We start from the raw sequence: 21,170 nt of genomic DNA on the forward strand, positions 1-21,170 counted from the left end.
GTGGGATCTTTAACGTGCACACCCCAATGTAGTGTACACGAAGGGACCTCGGTTTTTCGTCTCATCCGAAAGACTAGCACTTGAACCCACCACCTAGGTTAGAAAAAGGGGGAGAAAATTGTTAACGCCCTGACCCAGGGTCGAACTCGCAACCTCTCGCTTCCGAGCGCAAGTGCGTTACCACTCGGCCACCCAGTCCTCGTAACTAACTTCTGAACAACTGACTGACTGACTAACTAACTTACTGACTCACTGACTCACTAAGTCATTAACTAACTAACTAACTCAATCACTGACTCACTAAGTAACTGAATAACTAACGGACGAACTAAAACAAAACACATACAAATAAAACAGACACACATAATTGTAAAGTTTACCTGTCTGAATTACACAAGCACTAACCAACGTATTCGTAAGTCCAACGGCCTTAGCAAAATGTTCTTCTGCGTATATTTCTACACTGACTAAAATTTGCAGTTACAGCTGTATCTCTTTGATCGAACGAGCGGAATCAAAAAACAGTAAAACCCCTCATGTTAGACCCTTTATAATTATTAAGACTCTCCGAACTGATTTTCTCAGACTTTCTTCATAGTTTTGGGCGAATTTGCCTCCATTTTTATGACTCCCTTTATATCAAGGCCTCGTTTTCTGAAGTTGTATTTAACTATTGATACATTTATTTATTTATTTAATTATCTTATGTTTAGATTTGTGTACCTGAATACGTGCCCCCAGGTGCCCCCCGGTGCCCCCAGGTACTGCGTGGTATAGATATAGTCAGACGTGTCACGTCCATTTCTGAACGTTGATTATAACCGGACATTCTTTGCAGTTGTCTGACGCCTATAGCCGATAAACGAAAGAGACTAAAGCTCATTTGAAGCATGACACTGAGATGATCACAGTCAAGATGTCAAGATTAAGCAGCTGGTTGACCGATGGGGAAAGTTGCGTGTAAGGTCCCATGATTACGAATATTTTGGCGAACCACAACGAGTTACTACAATTTATTAAAACAAATAAAATAAAGCCGCTTTTTCAAGTGAAAGAATCGTGCCCAAAAAACTGTGAAACAATGTACAAGAGTTATGTCCCTTTATTGGAAATTTGCCGACACTAAGTCTTCCTCTCAGTCATACATTTTAAATGTTGTTTGTGAGAGCATGTCATACGCATACGCACGTGCGTATCTAATGGATGGTTGTGCATATTGTTTTGCAAACAAGATTACCGCAAAGCATTGTGAATTCTTAGCTATTTGATAAAAACAAGGAAAATTACAAGACATCCTCTTTCCACCAGGAAGGATGTCCAATTACAAAGTCGGGTGAGTCAAAATAGATTTTAAAGCGTGAGGTGACGAACAGTAAAACGGATGCATACAGCTAGATCGAATCCGGTAGAGTATGTTTAAACGAAGAGTATGCGACGACGAGAAGGGGAGGGGGGGTCGCTTTTTATGTGTGTGTGTGTGTGTGTGTGTGTGTGTGTGTGTGTGTGTGTGTGTGTGTGTGTGTGTGTGTGTGTGTGTGTGTGTGTGTGTGTGTGTGTGTGGTAGTGGTAATGTGTGTGTGTGTGTGTGTATGAGAGAGAGAGAGAGAGAGAGGGAGAGAGAGAGAGAGGCAGAGAGAGAACCCGAGAGAGAGAGAGAAAAAAAGAGACAGAGACAGAGAGAGACAGAGACAGAGACAGACAGACAGACAGACAGACAGACAGACAGATAGACAGACAATGATAGACTGACAGACAAACTGAGACAGAGGCAGAGACAGAGACAGCGAGACCGACAGACATAATTATTATAGTGATAGTGTGAAAGATTGACCCTAACTTCATGCGCCTGCGTTGAAAACCAAGCGAGTCGAGTCATTCGTCCCTCACTGCGTGCACTATCAACTTTACCGGTAATTCCCGTTTCGATTAAATTAGAATAATTATAAACACACCCCACGAAACCAGGGACCGATGAAACGAGGAAGATAATCTCCTGGTGACGTAACATCGCCGAACCACCAATGCGTTACCTGAACATTAGATTTCAGAAAATAAGCCAAGTAAGGAAGAATACGAACATTGTCTTATGTGAATCGATGGTCTTTGAAATCGTTGGCTGGATATACTTTTCAGTGACTGCCCGGCAAGGTAAGAGAGCGCTATTGTATCATGAACATACTTTGCATTTGTGTTTACAGGTGCTTGAAATTATTTTCAGAGCTCATACGCCAAACTTTGCCTTTATGTTTACAGGTGCTTGAAATTATTTTCAGAGCTCATACGCCACACTTTGCCTTTAATATAATTACAGGTGCTTGAAATGATTTCCAGAGCTTTAAACCATACGCTTAATTGAATATAATTTAACATATTTGTCATGGCATTGTAAAGTTGTATTTGAATAAAACACTGTTTAAAGGCACAGTAAGCCTCCCGTAAACCATCACAGATACTGTCAGGCTTTTACACACAGTACAAACACCCTTTTCATATAAACACTCACCGCTTGAGAACATCCCAGGTGCCCTCCGTAAAGAGCGAGCAATTTTCAAAGAATATAATTTTTGCGTGGTTTATCTTACCCCTGAGCCATTGTGAACCGTGTAATCCAGTTTCCCTTTTTCACAACGTAGTCGTCAATTAGTAATTTGAATGCGACTCGCTGTGAGCTTATCTGTACGTTATTATGTACCTCTGACTATGCACAAGAACTCTAGCGATGGCTTTTGACTGTTCAGAGGAACTGGCGATAGGCATAAGCCGTCGTCTGCTACGAGAACCACGACCTTGCGTGACCCTGCTTCCGGGCTTTTCTTTTTTCAAACTTTCAAAACTTCGCATTGTACTGATCTTTTCTTGATGAAAAAAGAATTCTTTTATGATTTAAGAATGTTTCTGTAACAAGCTGTCAATTTATTATTTAGATTTTAAAAGTTAGGTCTAGCGCCAAAACGCACCACGGTCCGATTGTCTACTGAGACAATCCGCAAAATTAGTTCTTTGAAAATTGTTCGGCACCTAGGCTGTTCCCGTTCCGTGAGCGTTCAAATGGAAGGGTGTTTGTACTGTGTGTAAAAGCCTGACAGTATCTGTGATGGTTTACGGAAGGCTTAAAGTGCCTTTAAACCAATATAATTTAACTGATGCTACTGATTTCAAAGGGAGGGAGAGTTCGCGAAAGATAGAGAAATATTTAGAGAGAGAGAGAGAGAGAGAGAGAGAGAGAGAGAGAGAGAGAGAGAGAGAGAGAGAGAGAGAGAGAGAGAGAGAGAGAGAGAGAGAGAGAGAGAGAGAGAGAGAGTTTTTTTTTCTCGATTTAATAGTTTAATAGTCACAACGTCTCTGTTACAGTAAACTATGTTTTGTTTTTCGTGGTGCTGGTGCTGGTTGTGGTACTAAAAGTTGTGGTCAGTCGGCGGTGGGGATAGCAGGAGTAGTGGTATTGGTAGTGCTATTGCAGTGGTACCTACATGATAGTCATGGTGGCGATATCGGTGCACTTGCAGTAGTTCTTGACGTTGCAGTTACTACTGTGTTTGTGAAGGTGTGGATCGATGTAGTGGTGGAGGTTGATGTAGCAGCTGACGTAGCAGGTGAAGCAGAACCCTGTGTCGTTGTTGTTTATGTTTATTCTTATGTTTAGTGTTATGTTGTAGTTGTTGTAGTTGTTGTTGTTGTTGTTGTTGCTGCTGCTATTGTTGTTGTTGTTGTTGTTGTTGTTGTTGTTGTTGTTGCTGTTGTTGTTGTTGTTGCTGTTGTTGTTGTTGCTGTTGTTGTTGTTGTTGCTGCTATTGTTGTTGCTGTTGTTGTTATTTTTGCTGTTGCTGTTGTATCAGAAGCACACACGAAAATCCGATCAGACAATCAAACAAAACCCAAATCGCCACCATCACTAAATTCTGACGCAAAGACTGATTTTTTATTTCTCCTTTTTTCTTCCAGAATGAGCGGATACGAAGGGCTGAGAGTTCTCCGCGGTCCGGACTGGACAAGCGGGGATGAGGATGGAGGGGAGGGATTTATAGGGACAGTTACTCAGTTGCTAGGCAACCACAACGTGCGTGTGCAGTGGGACATGGGACAGGAAAGCACGTGCAGCGCAGGGCATGACGGGACATTTGAACTCCGAGTGTTCGACACTGCACAGACCGGTATGTTCTGTTTGTAGTTATTTTTCCTAATTCAGTGGCTTTGTTTTCATTTTCGCGTGTCAGTTTTTCTTTGAATAGGTAACGTCTGCTTGAAGCAAAAGTGTGTAATTGTTAAGTTTCAGATTTGTTTTTATTCGGTTGTGTTTATTTGTCTGTTTGCTTGCTTCGTTTGTCTTTTCTTTGTTTGTTTGTCTGTAAGTTATTTTGTTGGATTGCTTTTGTTTACGTTTGCTTGGTTGTTCTTTCTCTGTAGTTTGTCGGTTTGTCTGTCTACTTTTCTGTCTTGGTCTCTGTCTTGATTTCAATCAATCAATCGGCTGAACAATCGCTCAATACGCCGCTCTATCAATCAATCAATTGATCAATCAAGCAATCAATCAATCAAGCAATCAATCAATACATTAACCAATCAATCAATCAATCAATCAATCAATCAATCAAGCAAGCAAGCAAGCAAGCAGGCAATCAATCAATACATTAACCAATCAACCAAGCAATCCAAGTACATATCAATCAATCAATCAACAGAACAATCAACCAGCAAAACAACCACTTGTGCTTCACATTTAAAAAACAAAGACTGTAGGACTTAATTCACTCCAGCTATTGTTTTTTATCAAAGGAATTCGCCACCCAGATACGACTTGCGCAGAGTGTGGAGAAAAAGACATTCACGGCATGTTATGGAGATGCCAGGACTGTAGCGGATGTGACCTTTGCTTTCTGTGCTACAGTGACGACAAACACGATACGCGTCATCGTTTTCTGCGTATCGATACCCTAGGCTGTGAAGGGTGGGTGACATGTGTCGAGCATTTCTTTGTTATGTTACTTTAGAAGTGATTGATCAATTAGGTGTTTATTTGTTAGTTTGGTCAGATACCTTCAGCAAAACCAACGTTTGGTCTTTAAACAATGAGACACATATACCGGGGTTTTATTAATTTATTTATATATAATTATATATATAAGACTTTTTTAGAATTCCTTTGATAAAAAACAGATAACATCAGAAATTGTGAAAGATACAATTGAAAGTCAGCAGAGACTTTCTTCCGAGATTTGTTAAAATCTCTTTGCAGAGAAAGAGAGAGAAAAGTATCCCTTCACAGACAGCCTATTGGGAGCATCAGACCCTCCTCAAGGGGGACCGATATTTACAATGCAAAGTCCCTTTGTGGGGGACGTATTAGGCACACACATAAAATAGGTGTGGTTACGGTAACATAGCCACACACAAAAAATAGGGTAGGAAGGTAGGCAATCACTTTTTTTTTAAACTTTTTTTCTTCTAATGTGTACAAATTAAACCTACTTGACAGGAAAACAAGTGTGCGACTCGGGCGCTTTCGCTTTCATTGCGTTTTCTGCACTCGTTTACTTGGTTTTTGTGTGTATTTTTTTGACAAATGTAATAAACAGTTATAGGGTCGGCCCCAAAAATAGGGTAGGTCGGGTTACCGTAACCACACCTATTTTTTATAGGCCTTACAAGGAAATCTAGTCCTGAGGAAGGCCATGTTTTTGTACCTAGGTCAGGTGGTACTCGGGCGAGAGTTGTCAACCCATGGTATCCAACTAAGAAGCAAACCACTCTCTGAATGGTAGCTTCTGTTAGCATGGGAGACTACACTCATCTGACAACCCCAAGGGGATATCTGTGAAGGAAAACACTTTGATTTAAGGCCAAAGTGTGGAATTGATATTTATTAATAAAGAATTTAGAAATTTAAACAAGTTTTAACCAAGAAATTAGGTTTAAAACAAGGGAAATTTGAAAAAGCCGAAAGGGAGGTAACTCTGTACCAGCCTGTAGATCAAGAAATGGATACGCGAACAAGTTAGATCTAATTTTGAAAAGGTTAAACAGGAAAAGCGGTCAACTTTTCACTGCTGTTCAACACTGGACTTGGTAAAGAAGAAGTTTTCTTCCAGACTTTTTCAATTGGATCGCTTTAAAGGCGATGCAACTTTCACGGAGACCAATTGATAAAACATCAGAAGTTGTGAAAGAAACAATTGAAAGTCAGAACAGACTTTCTTCTGAGATTTGTTAAAATTTCTTAGCAGAGCAAAAGAGAGAGGAAACAAAAAAAATGTGTCCCTTCGCAGACAGCCCAATTGGGGAAATCAGACCCTCCTCGGACTGGACTGAGTTTCACAAAGAGAATCTGCCCCGAAGGGAGAGTATTAACCGAGGAAACTAGTCCAGAGGAGGACCATTGTTTTACTACCGTGACCAGACATGTGTTTCGACACAAATGTGTCTCATCAGTGGTCTGATGGTAGATATGGCGAAAGTTGTCAACCTATGGTATCCAACCAAGAATCAAACCTATGTATATATATGTATTTCATATAAAATTCAAGAAACTTTTTTTCCTCTGCACCACTCCGCACAATGAAAGCTGGAAAACTTGTTAAAGCTTAAAAAGCTTATTTATACAACACAATAAAAAGTCCAACACGTACCAAGCCAGAATGTCTCATCTTTATATTCCAAAGTTGTAACCATAGACGCTTGGTATGTGAACCTTGAGGTAAGGCTGTGGGCCGAACATTTGGAATAGAAAGATGAGACATTCTGGCTCGGTGTTGGACTTTTTATTGGGTTGTATATTTATTTCATATCTGTTTCATTTGAAACTAACTTTGTTGCATCAAATGCCTTAAAGGCACATCTCAGATCAGATTATCCGTCCACGTTTGTTTGTTTGCTTGTTTGCTTAACGCCCAGCCGACCACGAAGGGCCATATCAGGGAGGTGCTGCTTTGACATATAACGTGCGCCACACACTAGACAGAAGTCGCAGCACAGGCTTCATGTCTCACCCAGTCACATTATTCTGACACCGGACCAACCAGTCCTAGCACTAACCCCATAATGCCAGACGCCAGGCGGAGCAGCCACTAGATTGCCAATTTTAAAGTCTTAGGTATGACCCGGCCGGGGTTCGAACCCACGACCTCCCGATCACGGGGCCAACGCCTTCATCCGTCCACGTGGACACATACGTGGACACATACGTGGACACATACGTGGACACATACCAAAGTTAACAAAGATCCTTGTTCTCTTGATCATCACAGGCAGCCACAAACAAAGAGAAAAACGAGTGTCAAGGTCAGGGCCATTGGTATCTTCCCGGGGTCAAAGGTCGTCAGGGGCAAGGACTGGGAATGGGGTGACCAGGACGGAGGTCAGGGTTCAGAGGGCGAGGTCAAAGGTCTTGACGACGTAACATCCGAGTGTCTGCGGAGTCAAGTCAGCGTGCAATGGCCGAACGGCGTAACCAAGAGTTACCGCTTAGGTCTCCATGGCAACGTGGATCTGAAATGTGTGGATGAGGAAGTGGGACCTTTCTTCTACAGGGATCACCTGCCCTTGTTGGGTGAGTCAAACTATTGTATTACTATGATGTTGGCGGGGGGGAGGGGGGGTTAAATTTGTTTTTATATTTTGACTTTACAGAATGCTTTACATGGGTCCCGGATTTCCATATTGGTTGAAGGGACGTTATGCAATCAGCAACAACCTTCACCCCCCTAAACAACAATCATGAAATGTGTTATATTAAGTTATATCACAGACAAATACAAACTAACCTTCTAGCTACTATACAGAATTGTTTTTATAAAACGCTGCCAAGTTTTCACGTATTCGTCTTCATGGTATATGTTTAACATTGTTTGAAATATATGCTTCATCAACAATGGTAGAGTTGCAGAGTTACAAAGTCTCAGTGGTTCGATCTAGTAATGGAAATTTATGTTAGTTCAGTTGTCTCACTCTACCTTGTTATAACATTTTTAGACACAACAGAAACTTCGACAGTTGTCGTCAAGAAACCCGGAGAATCCCCAAAGACTGAAAAACACCCCAAAACACCAGGACACTTTTCCAACACTAATGGTTACGAAAGAACAACGGAAGTTGCTCAAGCTTCAAACGCCATCGTCACTTCCGAACAAGAACAGACAACTGCACAGGAAACGACAGAGGCGGAAGAGGAGTTATCTGTCTTGGTAGGGGACAAAGTAGCGATCCAAGTTGGGGAAGAAACACTGAAGGAACTGCAGAAAGACTGTGGCGGTTGTACGGTTAGGATGATGAGGGTAAGCCAAGAGTGTAGCGATTTAATTAAAACAAATGTTTAAGCTCATAGTGGTGATGATATATGCAAATACAGTGGTCGCCGCTTAATAAAGCCACTTCTGGACCGACGAAAAATGGCTTTAATAAGCGGCGGATTTATTAACCGGCGGTCCACGAATACGTCATTTTCGAAAAAAAATAAAAAATCTTCTCTTTTGTTTACGTCACTCAGTCACTTTCTTTCGTCATTTACACTTGTTTGAATCTAAACAAAACTTCACGAAGGATGTGGAACTTTTGTTTTAATTATGTACATGTACGTGTACTTTGATCACTTCGGTACATCAATAATTTCACTGTCACCGTCACGAATCATTACTCGGCAGAGAAGAACGATTTTATGAGTGTTTGTTTGTTGGTCGTCTTCCACATCAGAACAAGATAATGTGAGTTTTAGTCACAAACTACGTGATTTCTCTGAGAAAACTGGCTTTAATAAGCGGCGGGTTGGTTTTATTAACCGGCTTTTTCTAATACATAAGATATAGTGATAAATCCGGACCGTCTGAAATCGGCTTTTATAAGCGGCTGGCTCTATTAACCGCGGTTTTATTAAGCGGCGACCACTGTATATGTTTTAATTGTCTGTTAATTATCAATGTTCTGTGTGCAGATTTACTAACTTAGATTATCGTGTAATCCTAATTGCTTGTGAAGATAGATTGAATGTCGTAATTTGTAACTATTTTAATATTGTTTTCATATCTTACATTCTATTGGTTTAAACAAAACTGTATTAAATTTTAACATCGTGGCATATACATACTAAGTATATAGTACGTTATGTTGTGACATGTTACGTTGTGTTCTGGTACAGGGGCTGATCACATCATTTTCAAGTGTGGGGGGGGGGGGGAGGGGGGGGGAGGGGGGGGGAGGGGGGGAGGGGGGGGGAGGGGGGGGGAGGGGGGGGTGGGGTTCAAATTTCTTTAGGGACAGATCGACGACGCGAAGCGCCTAACCTCCTGTGTTGATAAAAACAAGGAAAATGGAGCAATCTGATGCAATCTGGGTCAAGAAACTTCCCAAAATACACATTCCGAAATTTAAAGAAGACAAATTTGCATCAAAACCAGGAAAATTAACCGATCTGGTGCAACCTGAGCCAACACATTACCCAACTACCTTCCAAACCCGTCATTAAGAAGACAAAGGCCGGCTCCTGGGGGGATTCCCCCGGAAAATTGTTATAAAACAAGGAAAATGGAGCAATCTGATGCAATCTGAACCATCATTGTTTTCTTTATTTTCAATTGTTTTTCCTTTTTTTTAACGCTGGGGGGGGGGGGGGGAGGTGGGTCAACCCCCCCCCCCCCCCATCCCCCAAATCCGCCCCTGTGTTATGTTGAAGTACAGCAAGTGATCGATTCAGGCTCATTTACAGGCAGTGCATTTTGATAAATGTCCGAGGCATGCTATCATTTCAGTGTATCGGCCGAACAGGGGAGGTAACTGGTGTCTCGGCAGACGGACCTGTCTCCGTACGATTCGAGCCTGCCAAATTCAATTACAGATTCAACCCCCTTGCCCTTATGAAGGTTTGTAAAGAACACAATATGTAATTATTTGTTCCGACCAAAAGGCTTGAAAGAAATCAACATATAAAATCACTGTGGAAATGATTTAAAACAACAATGGAACAAGGGACTAGTTCGTGTTTATTTGTTCATGTTGCTGTTTTCTGGTGAGTAAATGTGTATTGTTATCGTGTGGATATGATATCAAATGCACGGCAAACATCAATAGCTAATATAGTTTAAGGTTCATTTATGCGTAATATCTATGTTGACATTATTGGATCTGATCATTTCTGGACTTCATGAAAGCAAACTAATCCGAATGAATAAGTTCACTTTAAACAGTGAACAGGCCCTTTGCCAATCATTTTGATGGAATCGTAAATCTATGTCAGAGATATGGGTCTCCAATTAAGATTAAAACGGCTTGTTCTTGAGTGGTCGATAATTCGCTTGTGCATGTTATATTTTGTTCTCACCCCCAACCCATGCCATCTCCCCCATCCCCCTTCTGTCTGTCATTATTCTTTTCTGTCTTTCTGACCCTCTTCTGTTTTTCTGTTATTTGATATATTTGCAGTAATTACCTTTTGAATATTTTTTGTGTGTGTTTTCCCTTAGCTTTTTTTTTTTTTTTCCCCCTCTTTGATTTGTTTATTTTCATTTCTTCGTTATTTAATTCATTTTTACAATTGTATCAGGACCGTTTGAGGAACTACAAAAAAATCGTCAGTGCAAATAAACTATGTGGGTGTTATTTCATCAACACTTGACGATTCATTTCTCTGATTTAACTTTTACGTTGGACGTTATAAATAATTGCTTAAATCGTCGTACTTTTCTTTCTGTCTTTGTTATCTTTGTTCTTTTCTTTGTTTCTGTGTTTCTTTATTTTTTTCCCCTTTCTTTTTGGAACTGTTTGAAAAAAAGGGTAGAGATGTGTGTGTTGATGGTGGCTTAAGCTGAATAAGAGTATATTCCCCTGTGTGTTTGCTTCGATGAAGATGTTTTCGTGTTTACAGTTGGGCGATAACGTTAGAACGTGTAATCCACAACCCATTCTCCCTTACTTTTGACACCAGGACGGTGGTGAGTAAAAAAATGCCCAACTGGATGTAAATTAACCACTGGTTCGGATTTGTTGAATTAGCTTTGTTGTTTTCTAAGGTTTTAGTGGCACTTTCCTTTCCTACGGGAAACTCAAATCAATCATTTTCATGTCACGGCAGATAGCTGATTTCGCGGTGAACGACATTGTATGTGTCCGCAGTGACCTTGAACTTGTGAAACGGCTCAACACCAGGGTAGGGTGGAAGTCGAGCATGGACCGGGTAGGATATTGTTAACGTTCATTTTGTTTGTTAACGGGTGTATGTGTATGTGTATGTGTATGCGAATGTGTTTGTGTGTGTGTGTGTGTGTGTGTGTGTGTGTGTGTGTGTGCGTGCGTGCGTGCGCGTGTTTGTGTGTGCGTGTGTGTGTGCATGCGTGCTTTCTTTCTTTCTTTATTTGGTGTTTAACGTCGTCTTCAACCACGAAGGTTATATCGCGACGGGTGCGTGCGTGCATGTTTGTTTGTGTGTGTGTGTGTGCGTGTGTGTGTGTGTGTGTGTGTGTACGTGTGTGTGTGCTTGCGCGTGCTTGTGTGTGTGCGTGTGTGTGTGTGTGTGTGTGTGTGTGTGTGTGTGCATGCGTGCGTGCATTCTCGCGTATGTGTGTATGTGTCCGTCTGTCAGTCTCTATAATATTATGTTTGCTTTTGAACCAAATATTGAATTGAACACATCCTTGATAAGAACTTGATATCATGTTACACACCTTCGTTGTTCAATTTACCCTTTTTAAATCATCGATTCCAGACCGCAGGCATGGTAGGCCGCGTGGTGAAAGTGGACGATGACGGGGACTTACGGGTGGATTTCAACGGCCTAGAGTACATCTATTTCCCTTCCTGTTGCCTCCCTGCTTCCGCCGCTTCTGCAGATTCCTTGAAGTCCGAAAAACGCAGAGGGAACAAAGCTGGTGCCAGTGGAATACACAATCCTGCTGATGCTTCGCAAGGTATTCAGTGTGTGAAAATGTCCATGGTTCTTCGTCAGCAAGTGTGGGTCTGGGGTTGATGTGCTGTGAGTAAGGGGTAATGTTTGTATATTTGTGTGTGTGTGTGTGTGTGTGTGTGTGTGTGTGTGTGTGTGTGTGCGTGCGTGCGTGCGTGTGTGTGTGTGTGTGTGTGTGTGTGTGTGTGTGTTGTAAAATGGGCTACTGCGTTCCTGTTTCTATCACTGTTGAACCATCCATAGAGTTATACTTCTGCTTATTTTACTCCGCCGTATTCTTTTTCATTGCGTTTTTTTTGTTGTCTTTTTTCTTTTAAAATCTCAAAAATGTCTTTTTATAACATCATGCATTTGGTTTGCTTTTGTTCCTTGAAAGCGAGCGAGAACCTGGCCCTGTTCCGCAAATACCGTGAAGCCATTTTGGGAGAGTCGAGCAGAGGTCAAGGTTACAGCATGCGCGCGCTGTTCAGCGTCATTGACATGGGGTCTGCGGACAAGGTCAGAGACATGTGCCAACAAGATCCAGGGATGGTAAGTTACAATACACGGTATTTGTATTTTTGACCAAAAAATGACATTTGATACGAACAGAGACAGAATATTTTTCTAAGATCCCGCGACTGCAGTCGAGTTGTTTTTGTCAAAGATACAAATAACATTACCTATTTATTGATCGATCTACACTAGTAAGTATTCTTTTACGTTGTTTTTAGATTCAAATGACACATACATGCGCACTTTTGTAGTCTAGGCCAGCCGTATAAATATAAGTGTCAGTCTGCCTCCAAGCTGACGTTACATGGTTCATAGAGGAACAATCGAATATTGAACCAATTAATATATTTCTAGGATTGTTTGCTTTTATTTCAAGTGTAATTATGTTGATTATTTTCAAGTATTTCATTTTGTAGCCTGGCCCCCTCCCCCCCCCCCCCCTCTCTCCCTCTCTCTCTCTCTCTCTCTCTCTCTCTCTCTCTCTCTCTCTCTCTCTCTCTCTCTCTCTCTTTCTCTTTCTCTTTCTCTTCATTTTTTTTTCTCCTCGCTTTATGTGTGTATTGTTGTAGGGACGAGTTGTAAGAAAGGACCATATTTCTCTGTCTCATTCTCTCCCTCTCACTCTTTATCTCTCTCTCACTCTCTCTCTCTCTCTCTCTCTCTCTCTCTCTCTCTCTCTCTCTCTCTCTCTCTCTCTCTCTCTCTCTCTCTCTCTCTCTCTCTCTCTCTAGCTCTTTTTTCCTTTCACTTTTTTCTGTCCTTGTTGTGCTTTCTCTGGCCCCTTCTGTAAAACCGTCGGACTCAACTCAAATACTTCATGTGTAGGTTGAAAGGGAGTACCAGGGTATTACTCCCCTCATGTATGCGTCACTAACGGGGCAGCATGACGTTGCTGTGACGTTAATGGATCTGGGTGCTGACGTCAATAGGTCGCCCAGTAACGACTCCAAGAAGACGCCAATGTCGGCAGTTTTGGAAGGGTCGGTAACAATGCAATGTATTTGTCTATCAGTGGATTTGCATTTTCTAATATTAATACTGTTGGTCTGAAGAGGTGGTGTCTGCAAAACAAAATTACAATTAGAAATAAGTATATGACATACAGACACAATATGCACAAATAGTCAATTTGGGTGTGGGGTGCGGGGGGGGGGGAGTGGTTGTTCTGTATTTCTGTTTGTCCGTCTTTAGTTTTTGTCTATAATACTGCACGTTAATGTACAATCAAATATCCGTAACATGTTATTTTCCTCACATCCCTAATATCTGGTTTACTCTTCAGAGGAAACGAGGAGCTAGCGTGTTTGCTACTGGAAAGAGGAGCCGACGCAACATGGCGACATGGCCATGGTCACACGGTGGCTCATCTGGCTGTCATCAGAAACAAAGTGGTCACAATACAGGCTCTCGTCAAGCACGGTGTGGATTTGAACTTAAAGGTAATGTGTTGTTAACATTTTCTTCCTCTCAATGCGACTTACCACGCTATGTTCAAGACGAAAAGGAAGTTGAGAGCTTTACCTCCCTTGATTTTTCTGGATGTGACTTTCAACAGAAAAGAAACCAAATAGTGATTTCTAACAGGGTGTATTACTAGTTACTTGTTACGGATGGGGGTTCTGAACCAGGTCATAACCAAATTTAAGGCAAGACTTAGATTGTAATATTATCTATGGAGCTAGAAATATAGGGTGATATGAATGGCAACTGTGTATGAATTTGTGTGCATATAATTGCAACCGCCATCTGCCTACCAAGAGGGTATTCTCAACAACCACCATCAAAAACAATTATAAACAAAAAATCATAACACAATAGGCTAGAGCATGGAAAAGAATCTTAAGTCTCATCTGCCCATTTAGCTACCAATGTTGTCTTTTAACAAATGTGAGACGATATTAAGGAAATAAAGCAACGTGCTACAGAGAGGAAATAATGTAATGTATCACAGCAGTTGGCCAAATGATATGTATTATCTGCTACATTCAGGTCTTTGACTTATTGTATTCGTCGAGAAATTGCTAATTTTCCCTCTATCTCTCTGCTTCCTTTGTTGTTTTACAATAATAATGTATTCGACCAATGTTGCCCCTCATCCGTGCTATATGTCCTTTACTAGGTATACATAAGTCAATCCGAAATAAACGTTGCTTATTGTGCAATCTTACGGATTCAGTTATGTATTTAACTCACGCTTAAATGAAAGACTGGAAGAGATGCCCCGATGTCATACCTTTTATTTTCATATGACATTACAAATAATGCCACCTGAGAGCGAAAAGTTAAAGAAAATCAGAGTGTCTTCCAAGGGCATTGACAAGTATTATGCAGATGCCAATGCTGTAATCGTCCTAGTTTATTATACTGTATTATATAATTTTGTTTTTTGTTTTTTGTTGTTGTTGGTGCTTTGTCCAGGATGACCATGGAGACACACCTCTCCACCTTGCCATAGAAGCAAAAAGAGATCACATGGTGGAGACTCTGGTGGGCTTCCCCCAGGTGGACATCCACATTGGCAACCATCGAGACGTTGACATGATTCAGCTGTGCTGTTACAAAAACTACCCACAGTGAGAATGTTCTGCTACATTACTGAAAAGCTGTTACGCTGTCGATTTTTCTGCTTCCACTTATAACGTATACACGATTCTGTACATCCCCACATATCTGTCCGCATTTTTAGCGTAAGGTAAGAGCGCCCTTCCACTTGGGCACATACTGAAACCCAACAGCATGGCTGTTACCCGGCCATCCCAACCTCCCCAATGCACCTACTACTACGCAGGCTATTCATTCTACTCAAGCTTCTCATCAAAACACGGCCATGGTCGTCAAGAGCAAAATGAAGAGGATCCCCTTAATTGTTTGGCGTCTGTCAAAAAAATGCCCTTTGTGGCTCTCAGGAATTTAGGGAAGATGAAACAAAAACTGATATAAACGGGCGCACAAAGGGCCAACATTTCTTAGAGCTCTGTATTGAAATACAAAGTAAAAATTACTTGACAGAATATACGGTGCATATATTCCGCATTGTAAAATATGTTACACGTTATACTATGCAGCAAAACTAACGTGACAGAATGTCAACATGTTTGCTTTATCCCAAACAGAGCACTGGCGCTGTTGCTGGAGCGGGACTGCAGTCGATTAGAAGAGTTGCGGCATGGCCATAGTACAGGTTTACATGTCGCTGCGACCAATGACCATGTGGAGTGCGTCAGACTTCTTGTCATCAACGTAAGTGTGCCTTATTATGTTAACGAAGAACATCCCCGCGAAAAAATACCACACTGAAAACTGAAGTGTTTCACTTTTGAACACACTTTGCCGTGTAACCAGTTGTGAACAGTGTGTGACAAACTATATAATTCTACTGGAACATCAAGTATTTGCCATATGTGCTACTTTTGCTTGTAGAATCACCTGGTGTTTCAAACAGCTAGTGTTCACAACTGGTTACAAAAAGTGTGTTCAAAAGTGGAATACTTCAGTTTACAGTGATGACAAGTACAATAAAAAGCGGCAAAAACGTGCACCCACGAACGCAGACACAAAACGAAGAAAAAAACAAGTAGAAGAAGAAAAGTAATAATATTCAATGCAGGCTCGCAGATCAATCGCATTTCCATGCTTACACAATTATTATATTCATGCAGCCGCGCGACCACGCCTATGAACACGAACACATAATTATACACAAGCTGTATGTATGTGTGATAAAGCACAGAAACGTGATTTGGCAGCTTACGTACCTGTACAGAAATATAAAGCAATAGTTATTTGTAAACAAGGAACTCTGTCAAGACTCAAGGTTCAAGAATATACTGTCCAAATGAAAACAAGGACATCTGCTTTATGTGTCTAAATGGTTCATGTACCCGAAGATATGAATACATATGCCTTTTCGTCCATTCTGATCTAGTGTTCATTGTCATTGCATTTTAAACATTCCGTCTTTTTGAAGCAAGCGTGTGTCTTGATTTTATAGGGAGGAGCCAATATCCACGTCAGACAAATGCCAAGCCAGCTAACACCCCTTCACATTGCTTGTCTTAACGGCCAGATGCAGACGGTAGAGGCCCTATTAGAACTTGGTGAGTATATGCTGTGCAAAAAGGACACACACACAAACATTTTTTTTTTATCTGTATTCAAGGTGGTACGAATAAGCTATACAAAACAAAAAAATTGGAGGGTAAACAACAAACAAGTTAAGATATTGATTGCGAAGCTGAGAAAGAGAGAGAGAGAGTGTGTGAGAGAGAGAGAGAGAGAGAGAGAGAGAGAGAGAGAGAGAGAGTATTTGTGTGTGTGTGTGTGTGTGTGTGTGTCCTTGTGTCTGTATCTCTGTGTCTGTGTATTTGAATATTGGTGTGCATGCGTCGGTTTGTATGTGTTTCCTCTCACTGGTAAATCACTAACGAACGATATTTCACACTCTCGCAGGTGCTGAGGTGAACCTTATGGACAAAGACGGCGACACCCCTCTGCATTTAGCCATCGGCACAAGAGTTGAAGGATTGGACAACAAGGTGAACTTCACGTGTGTTGCTTTAATACAATGAGTGTGGTAACTTTATCTAGGATTGAATTAGTGTCACTAAATTCTCTTTTTTTCTCATTTAGTGTTAATCGTATTTTGGCCAAACCAAGCCAAATCACACCAAATCACACCCATTGCACCACAACACATAACACCAAGCACACCGCACCACACCAAATGAAACAAAACAAAGCAAAACAAACGAAGTTTTCTTATATATTAAAAATATAAATTTTGGAATTCCTTCAGTGGATTGAAGAGTTTAAGCAGCAGAAAGTCTGACTTTGCAGTGAAAGCTTCTGTTTAGAAAAACAGAAGTTTTGTTAAGCAGATAGTTTTAAGAGCAGATATTTGTCTTATTTAATGAAGTCAAAATAAAGGATATTTGTCTTAAATGGTAGGCTATTCATTTTGTTTGGTATTTAACATGCCCCTCCCCTCTTCATTGATATAATGTACACAGACCCTTTTTGGATGAAGGGAATTAAAAACCAACAACCATTTAGATGTGTGATGATCTTTGCAATGTCTTGCTTGTTTGATTGCTTTCCTTTAAAATCCAATGTATGGCTTAGAGCATGGTGTTGAGTCAGTGCAAGCTGCTCTATACCACTAAATTCAAACCAATTAACTCGCAATTTACCTCTATGCAATGCATTTTGTGTACACATGTATACTGTGTTCTCACTTTAGTTATCTGTTAAAATGTAGAATTTTTATTTTTCTCTCTTTTATTTCATTTTTAGTTAGTCCCTCTTTAGGGCGAGGGCTGGATGTAAAAACAAACAGACCTCTGCTTAATCTATTACCCTCGTTAAATAAAGAAATGTCATTGTCATTGTCATTCTCTCTCTCTCTCTCTCTCTCTCTCTCTCTCTCTCTCTCTCTCTCTCTCTCTCTCTCTCTCTCTCTCTCTCTCTCTCTTCTCTCTCTAAATCTTTCTCTATCTTTCGCGAACTCTCCCTCTCTTTGAAATCAGTAGCATCAGTTAAATTATATTGGTTTAAAGGCACATTAAGCCTCCCGTAAACCATCACACCTTTTTAGAATGCAGTGAACGTTTCGACATTTATAATTGTTACAAAACATGCTTGGAAAAAGATAAATACATTGAATTAATCGAAGATATTAAGTACAGAGTTGCTCTTACTCGTTTCCGCGCAGGAGTATCCGAAATCAACGCTCACAAGTTTCGGTACCCACCAAACCAAACGACAAGAAACTGTCCTCTCTGTACAGCTGATAAAGAAGATGAACACCATGTTGTATTTTTATGTCCATTTTATCAAGACCTTCGAGCAAAGTATTTGAAAATCTCGAACTCTGAGACGCTGCAACAACAACTTGTGTATTTCTGTGGCAGTAATGAGGATAATGTGATGAACAGCTTCAGCAGATTTGTGTTCTTCATGTTACAGAAGAGACGAACCCTTATAAATCAGGTTTAATGTATTTGTTGAATTTTATGCGTGACTATAATTTATAACTGTGCAGATACTATTGCTGTTATTTTAACCACTATTGTAAGGGGCTGTGGCCTTAGACAATTAAAGATTTGTTCTTGTTCTTGTTCTTGTTCTCTCTCTCTCTCTCTCTCTCTCTCTCTCTCTCTCTCTCTCTCTCTCTCTCTCTCTCTCTCTCTCTCTCTCTCTCTCTCTCTCTCTCTCTCTCTCTCGCTCTGTCAGTGTCTATGTTTCTTGTACACGTACTCCGTATACATTTACCTACACAATAATAGGAGTAGAGGAATACTTTTTCTTAACACGTGCAGAGTGAAAAGGCCGAACTGGTGGTGGCGTGTAGAATACAAATTGCCAACATGCTGATCAGCCGAGGAGCCTTTGTGGACGCTTCAAACCACGCAGGGCGCTCCCCCTTTGTCTTTGGTCACTCTCAGGTCAAGAACGGAATCACCAATTTCATCAGACACAAGTGAGTGTTGCACTGAGAATGTGGTGGACATGTCTTCTTCTTTGTTCTTTAGTTCTGCCTTCTCTTCCCCTCATTTTTGTTCAAAGTTCTTTGTTTTCTTCTGATTTTCAAAGTACATGTCTTTCTGGTTTTCTTTTGTTTGTATATTGCCATGTAGCGTAGTCAAAACAAGTTCAAAGAAAGCTTGCTGTTCTTTGCAGTTCTTATGGTACTGTTATTTTTATCTTGTCGCCCCTTCTAATATTGCCCTTAATATAAAATCTAGTATATTTCTATAAGATCTCTCGCACCTTATCAACATCCTTTTTTCTTGCAGCCAAGATATTGTGAAGACGAAGAAAATCGGTTCAACAGACAGCTTTCTCGCATCAATTGGTGTGTCCAGCACCGCAGGAAAGGGGCATAGCCAACTCCGCGAAGCTTTGAAAGGGGTGGGGCTTCCCTGTGGTGTGTGTGGTAACTCCAAGTCTGACATCACACTTCAACCGTGTCAACACAAGTGTGTGTATCACGTGCAGTGTCAGTGTCAGCAAGTGCCCTCTGTGCGATGAGAAGGTCGAAGCCAAAATTGCAACTGGTGAAGGTAATCATTATATCGATAACTTTATTGTTGAATTTAAAAAAAATCATTTTGATGAAGTAAATAGCCTTGACTGCAATACTACTTTGAATCATGAAAAAAAAAAAAATACTCGGACAAGAAAGACAACTGTTGTATTTCCCTTTGAATTACACAACGATCTTGTTGATTGCCTTCCCTCCAGACAATGAGCTCAGTTTTGATCTAAATGTTATGATTTTTCATTGCTATATTTTTTAAGGGAAAGGTTTTATATTTGTATCATGTGTTACTTCTTTGACCTGAGCAATGATTCAAAGAAATAACAAGTAAATGGCTTCTAAACGAGTAAAAACTGGATACTTCATTGAAGTGTTTTCTTGTTAATAATTTTGCTCACTGAAACGTCCAAGTTATAAACATTCACATCATAGCAATGAGATCAAATCATTTCCTTTTATAACGTTCACGTTAAAAACAATTGGAAATTATTAAAATGTTAGTTCCATCGGCTTCAAAAACTAGCTGAATCAGAATTGATGATCAAATACAAAAAAACTGGTTTGTTGCAGATGGGCAAACAGTAGATCCAGAAAACAGCAAACAAATGTGAACGACAACAATTTCCATTTTAAACGTTTACTTGTATATCAATTAAAATGAATCAAATGTTAGTTCCAGAGCCTTCAAAAACTATATGAATCAGATATAAAACTCCTTTGTTGCAGATGGACAAACAGTAGATCCAGAAAACTGCAAACAAATTTGAAGGACAGCAGTGCTTTTTTGTGACACGCCTGCTTTGACACTCTAGTAGACACTCACAGAATGTGAAGTTTGAAGTGAAAAGGTCTTATTGTGATTGTGCTCATAAAGATGTCTTAACAGACGAAGGAGCCGATCTAAGAAGCCGTAGACTACACATACCCAAAATCAGGTTGGAAATTGTTGCTGACATTTGCTTTTAGATTGTTATATAGGTCTGCGTGAGGGCATCAATTCATCAGAACATCTCCGCTCTGTACAATATGCAATGACGATGTAGTAATTTTACGTTCTTAGATTGCAAAAAAACATACCGGTGGGAATACATGTGAAGTAGCCTACATGCACATCCTGGCAAATCAATTGATTGAATACATATTCAAAGAGAGGATTGCCAAAGTACATGTTCATAGTTTGTTCTACAAAGCACTCTTGCCAAATAGTGTTTCCAGAATAGTGATGATGGACTCCATTCTATTGTATTGTGTCGGGGGTGAGGATTGAAGGGGGGGGGGGGGGGATTTGAGTGTCTTGTGTTTTCATCCGTTATTACTGCTTTGATTGGAACATTATTTTTTGTTTTGGTGCTTATGGTTTTTATTGTTTCAATTTTGTATATTGTTGTGGCTATTGTTTTTTTGTTTTTTTAACGAACACATCACTGTGATACATGTTTGCTATGTAGTGTACAGTCCTGCTGGTTTAGGAAATTGATAAACGGTTCGGATCTGATAACAAAATGAATTGCTGTGAAAGACTGTATTTCCTGCGGTTTATTAAATCGCAACATTCATGACGCCTTTTTGTTGTTTGCACATCGTGTATTTTTTTTGTTGCTTTGCACTCACGAACACATTATCACCTGCAACAGTCAAGGTCTCATTTTTTTCCATCATTCCATTGAGTCTTTTGTTTAAACAAAGTTTAATTCAAAATAAATATCACGAAACAATATATAATGTGAAAACAATTATGACTCAAACGCAACAAAT

At 40.4% G+C, this 21,170-nt stretch overlaps 1 protein-coding gene across 1 annotated transcript; it reads left to right on the forward strand.

Moving 5' to 3' along the window:
* The first annotated feature begins 1,968 nt into the window (after positions 1-1,968).
* LOC138978483 (E3 ubiquitin-protein ligase MIB2-like) lies at positions 1,969-20,689 on the forward strand. The gene is made up of 18 exons (XM_070351222.1): positions 1,969-2,148; positions 3,943-4,151; positions 4,774-4,945; positions 7,242-7,543; positions 7,966-8,267; positions 9,735-9,845; positions 11,054-11,155; positions 11,684-11,885; positions 12,258-12,412; positions 13,202-13,356; positions 13,659-13,815; positions 14,795-14,949; positions 15,490-15,616; positions 16,368-16,473; positions 16,826-16,911; positions 18,694-18,854; positions 19,171-19,437; positions 20,142-20,689. The coding sequence occupies exons 2-17, from the start codon at positions 3,944-3,946 to the stop codon at positions 19,403-19,405; spliced, it is 2,736 nt and encodes a 911-aa protein (XP_070207323.1). The 5' UTR covers positions 1,969-2,148; position 3,943; the 3' UTR covers positions 19,406-19,437; positions 20,142-20,689.
* The last annotated feature ends 481 nt before the right edge of the window (positions 20,690-21,170 follow it).

Source organism: Littorina saxatilis, linkage group LG10 (genome assembly GCF_037325665.1).
Source record: "Littorina saxatilis isolate snail1 linkage group LG10, US_GU_Lsax_2.0, whole genome shotgun sequence".
NCBI lineage: Eukaryota > Metazoa > Mollusca > Gastropoda > Littorinimorpha > Littorinidae > Littorina > Littorina saxatilis.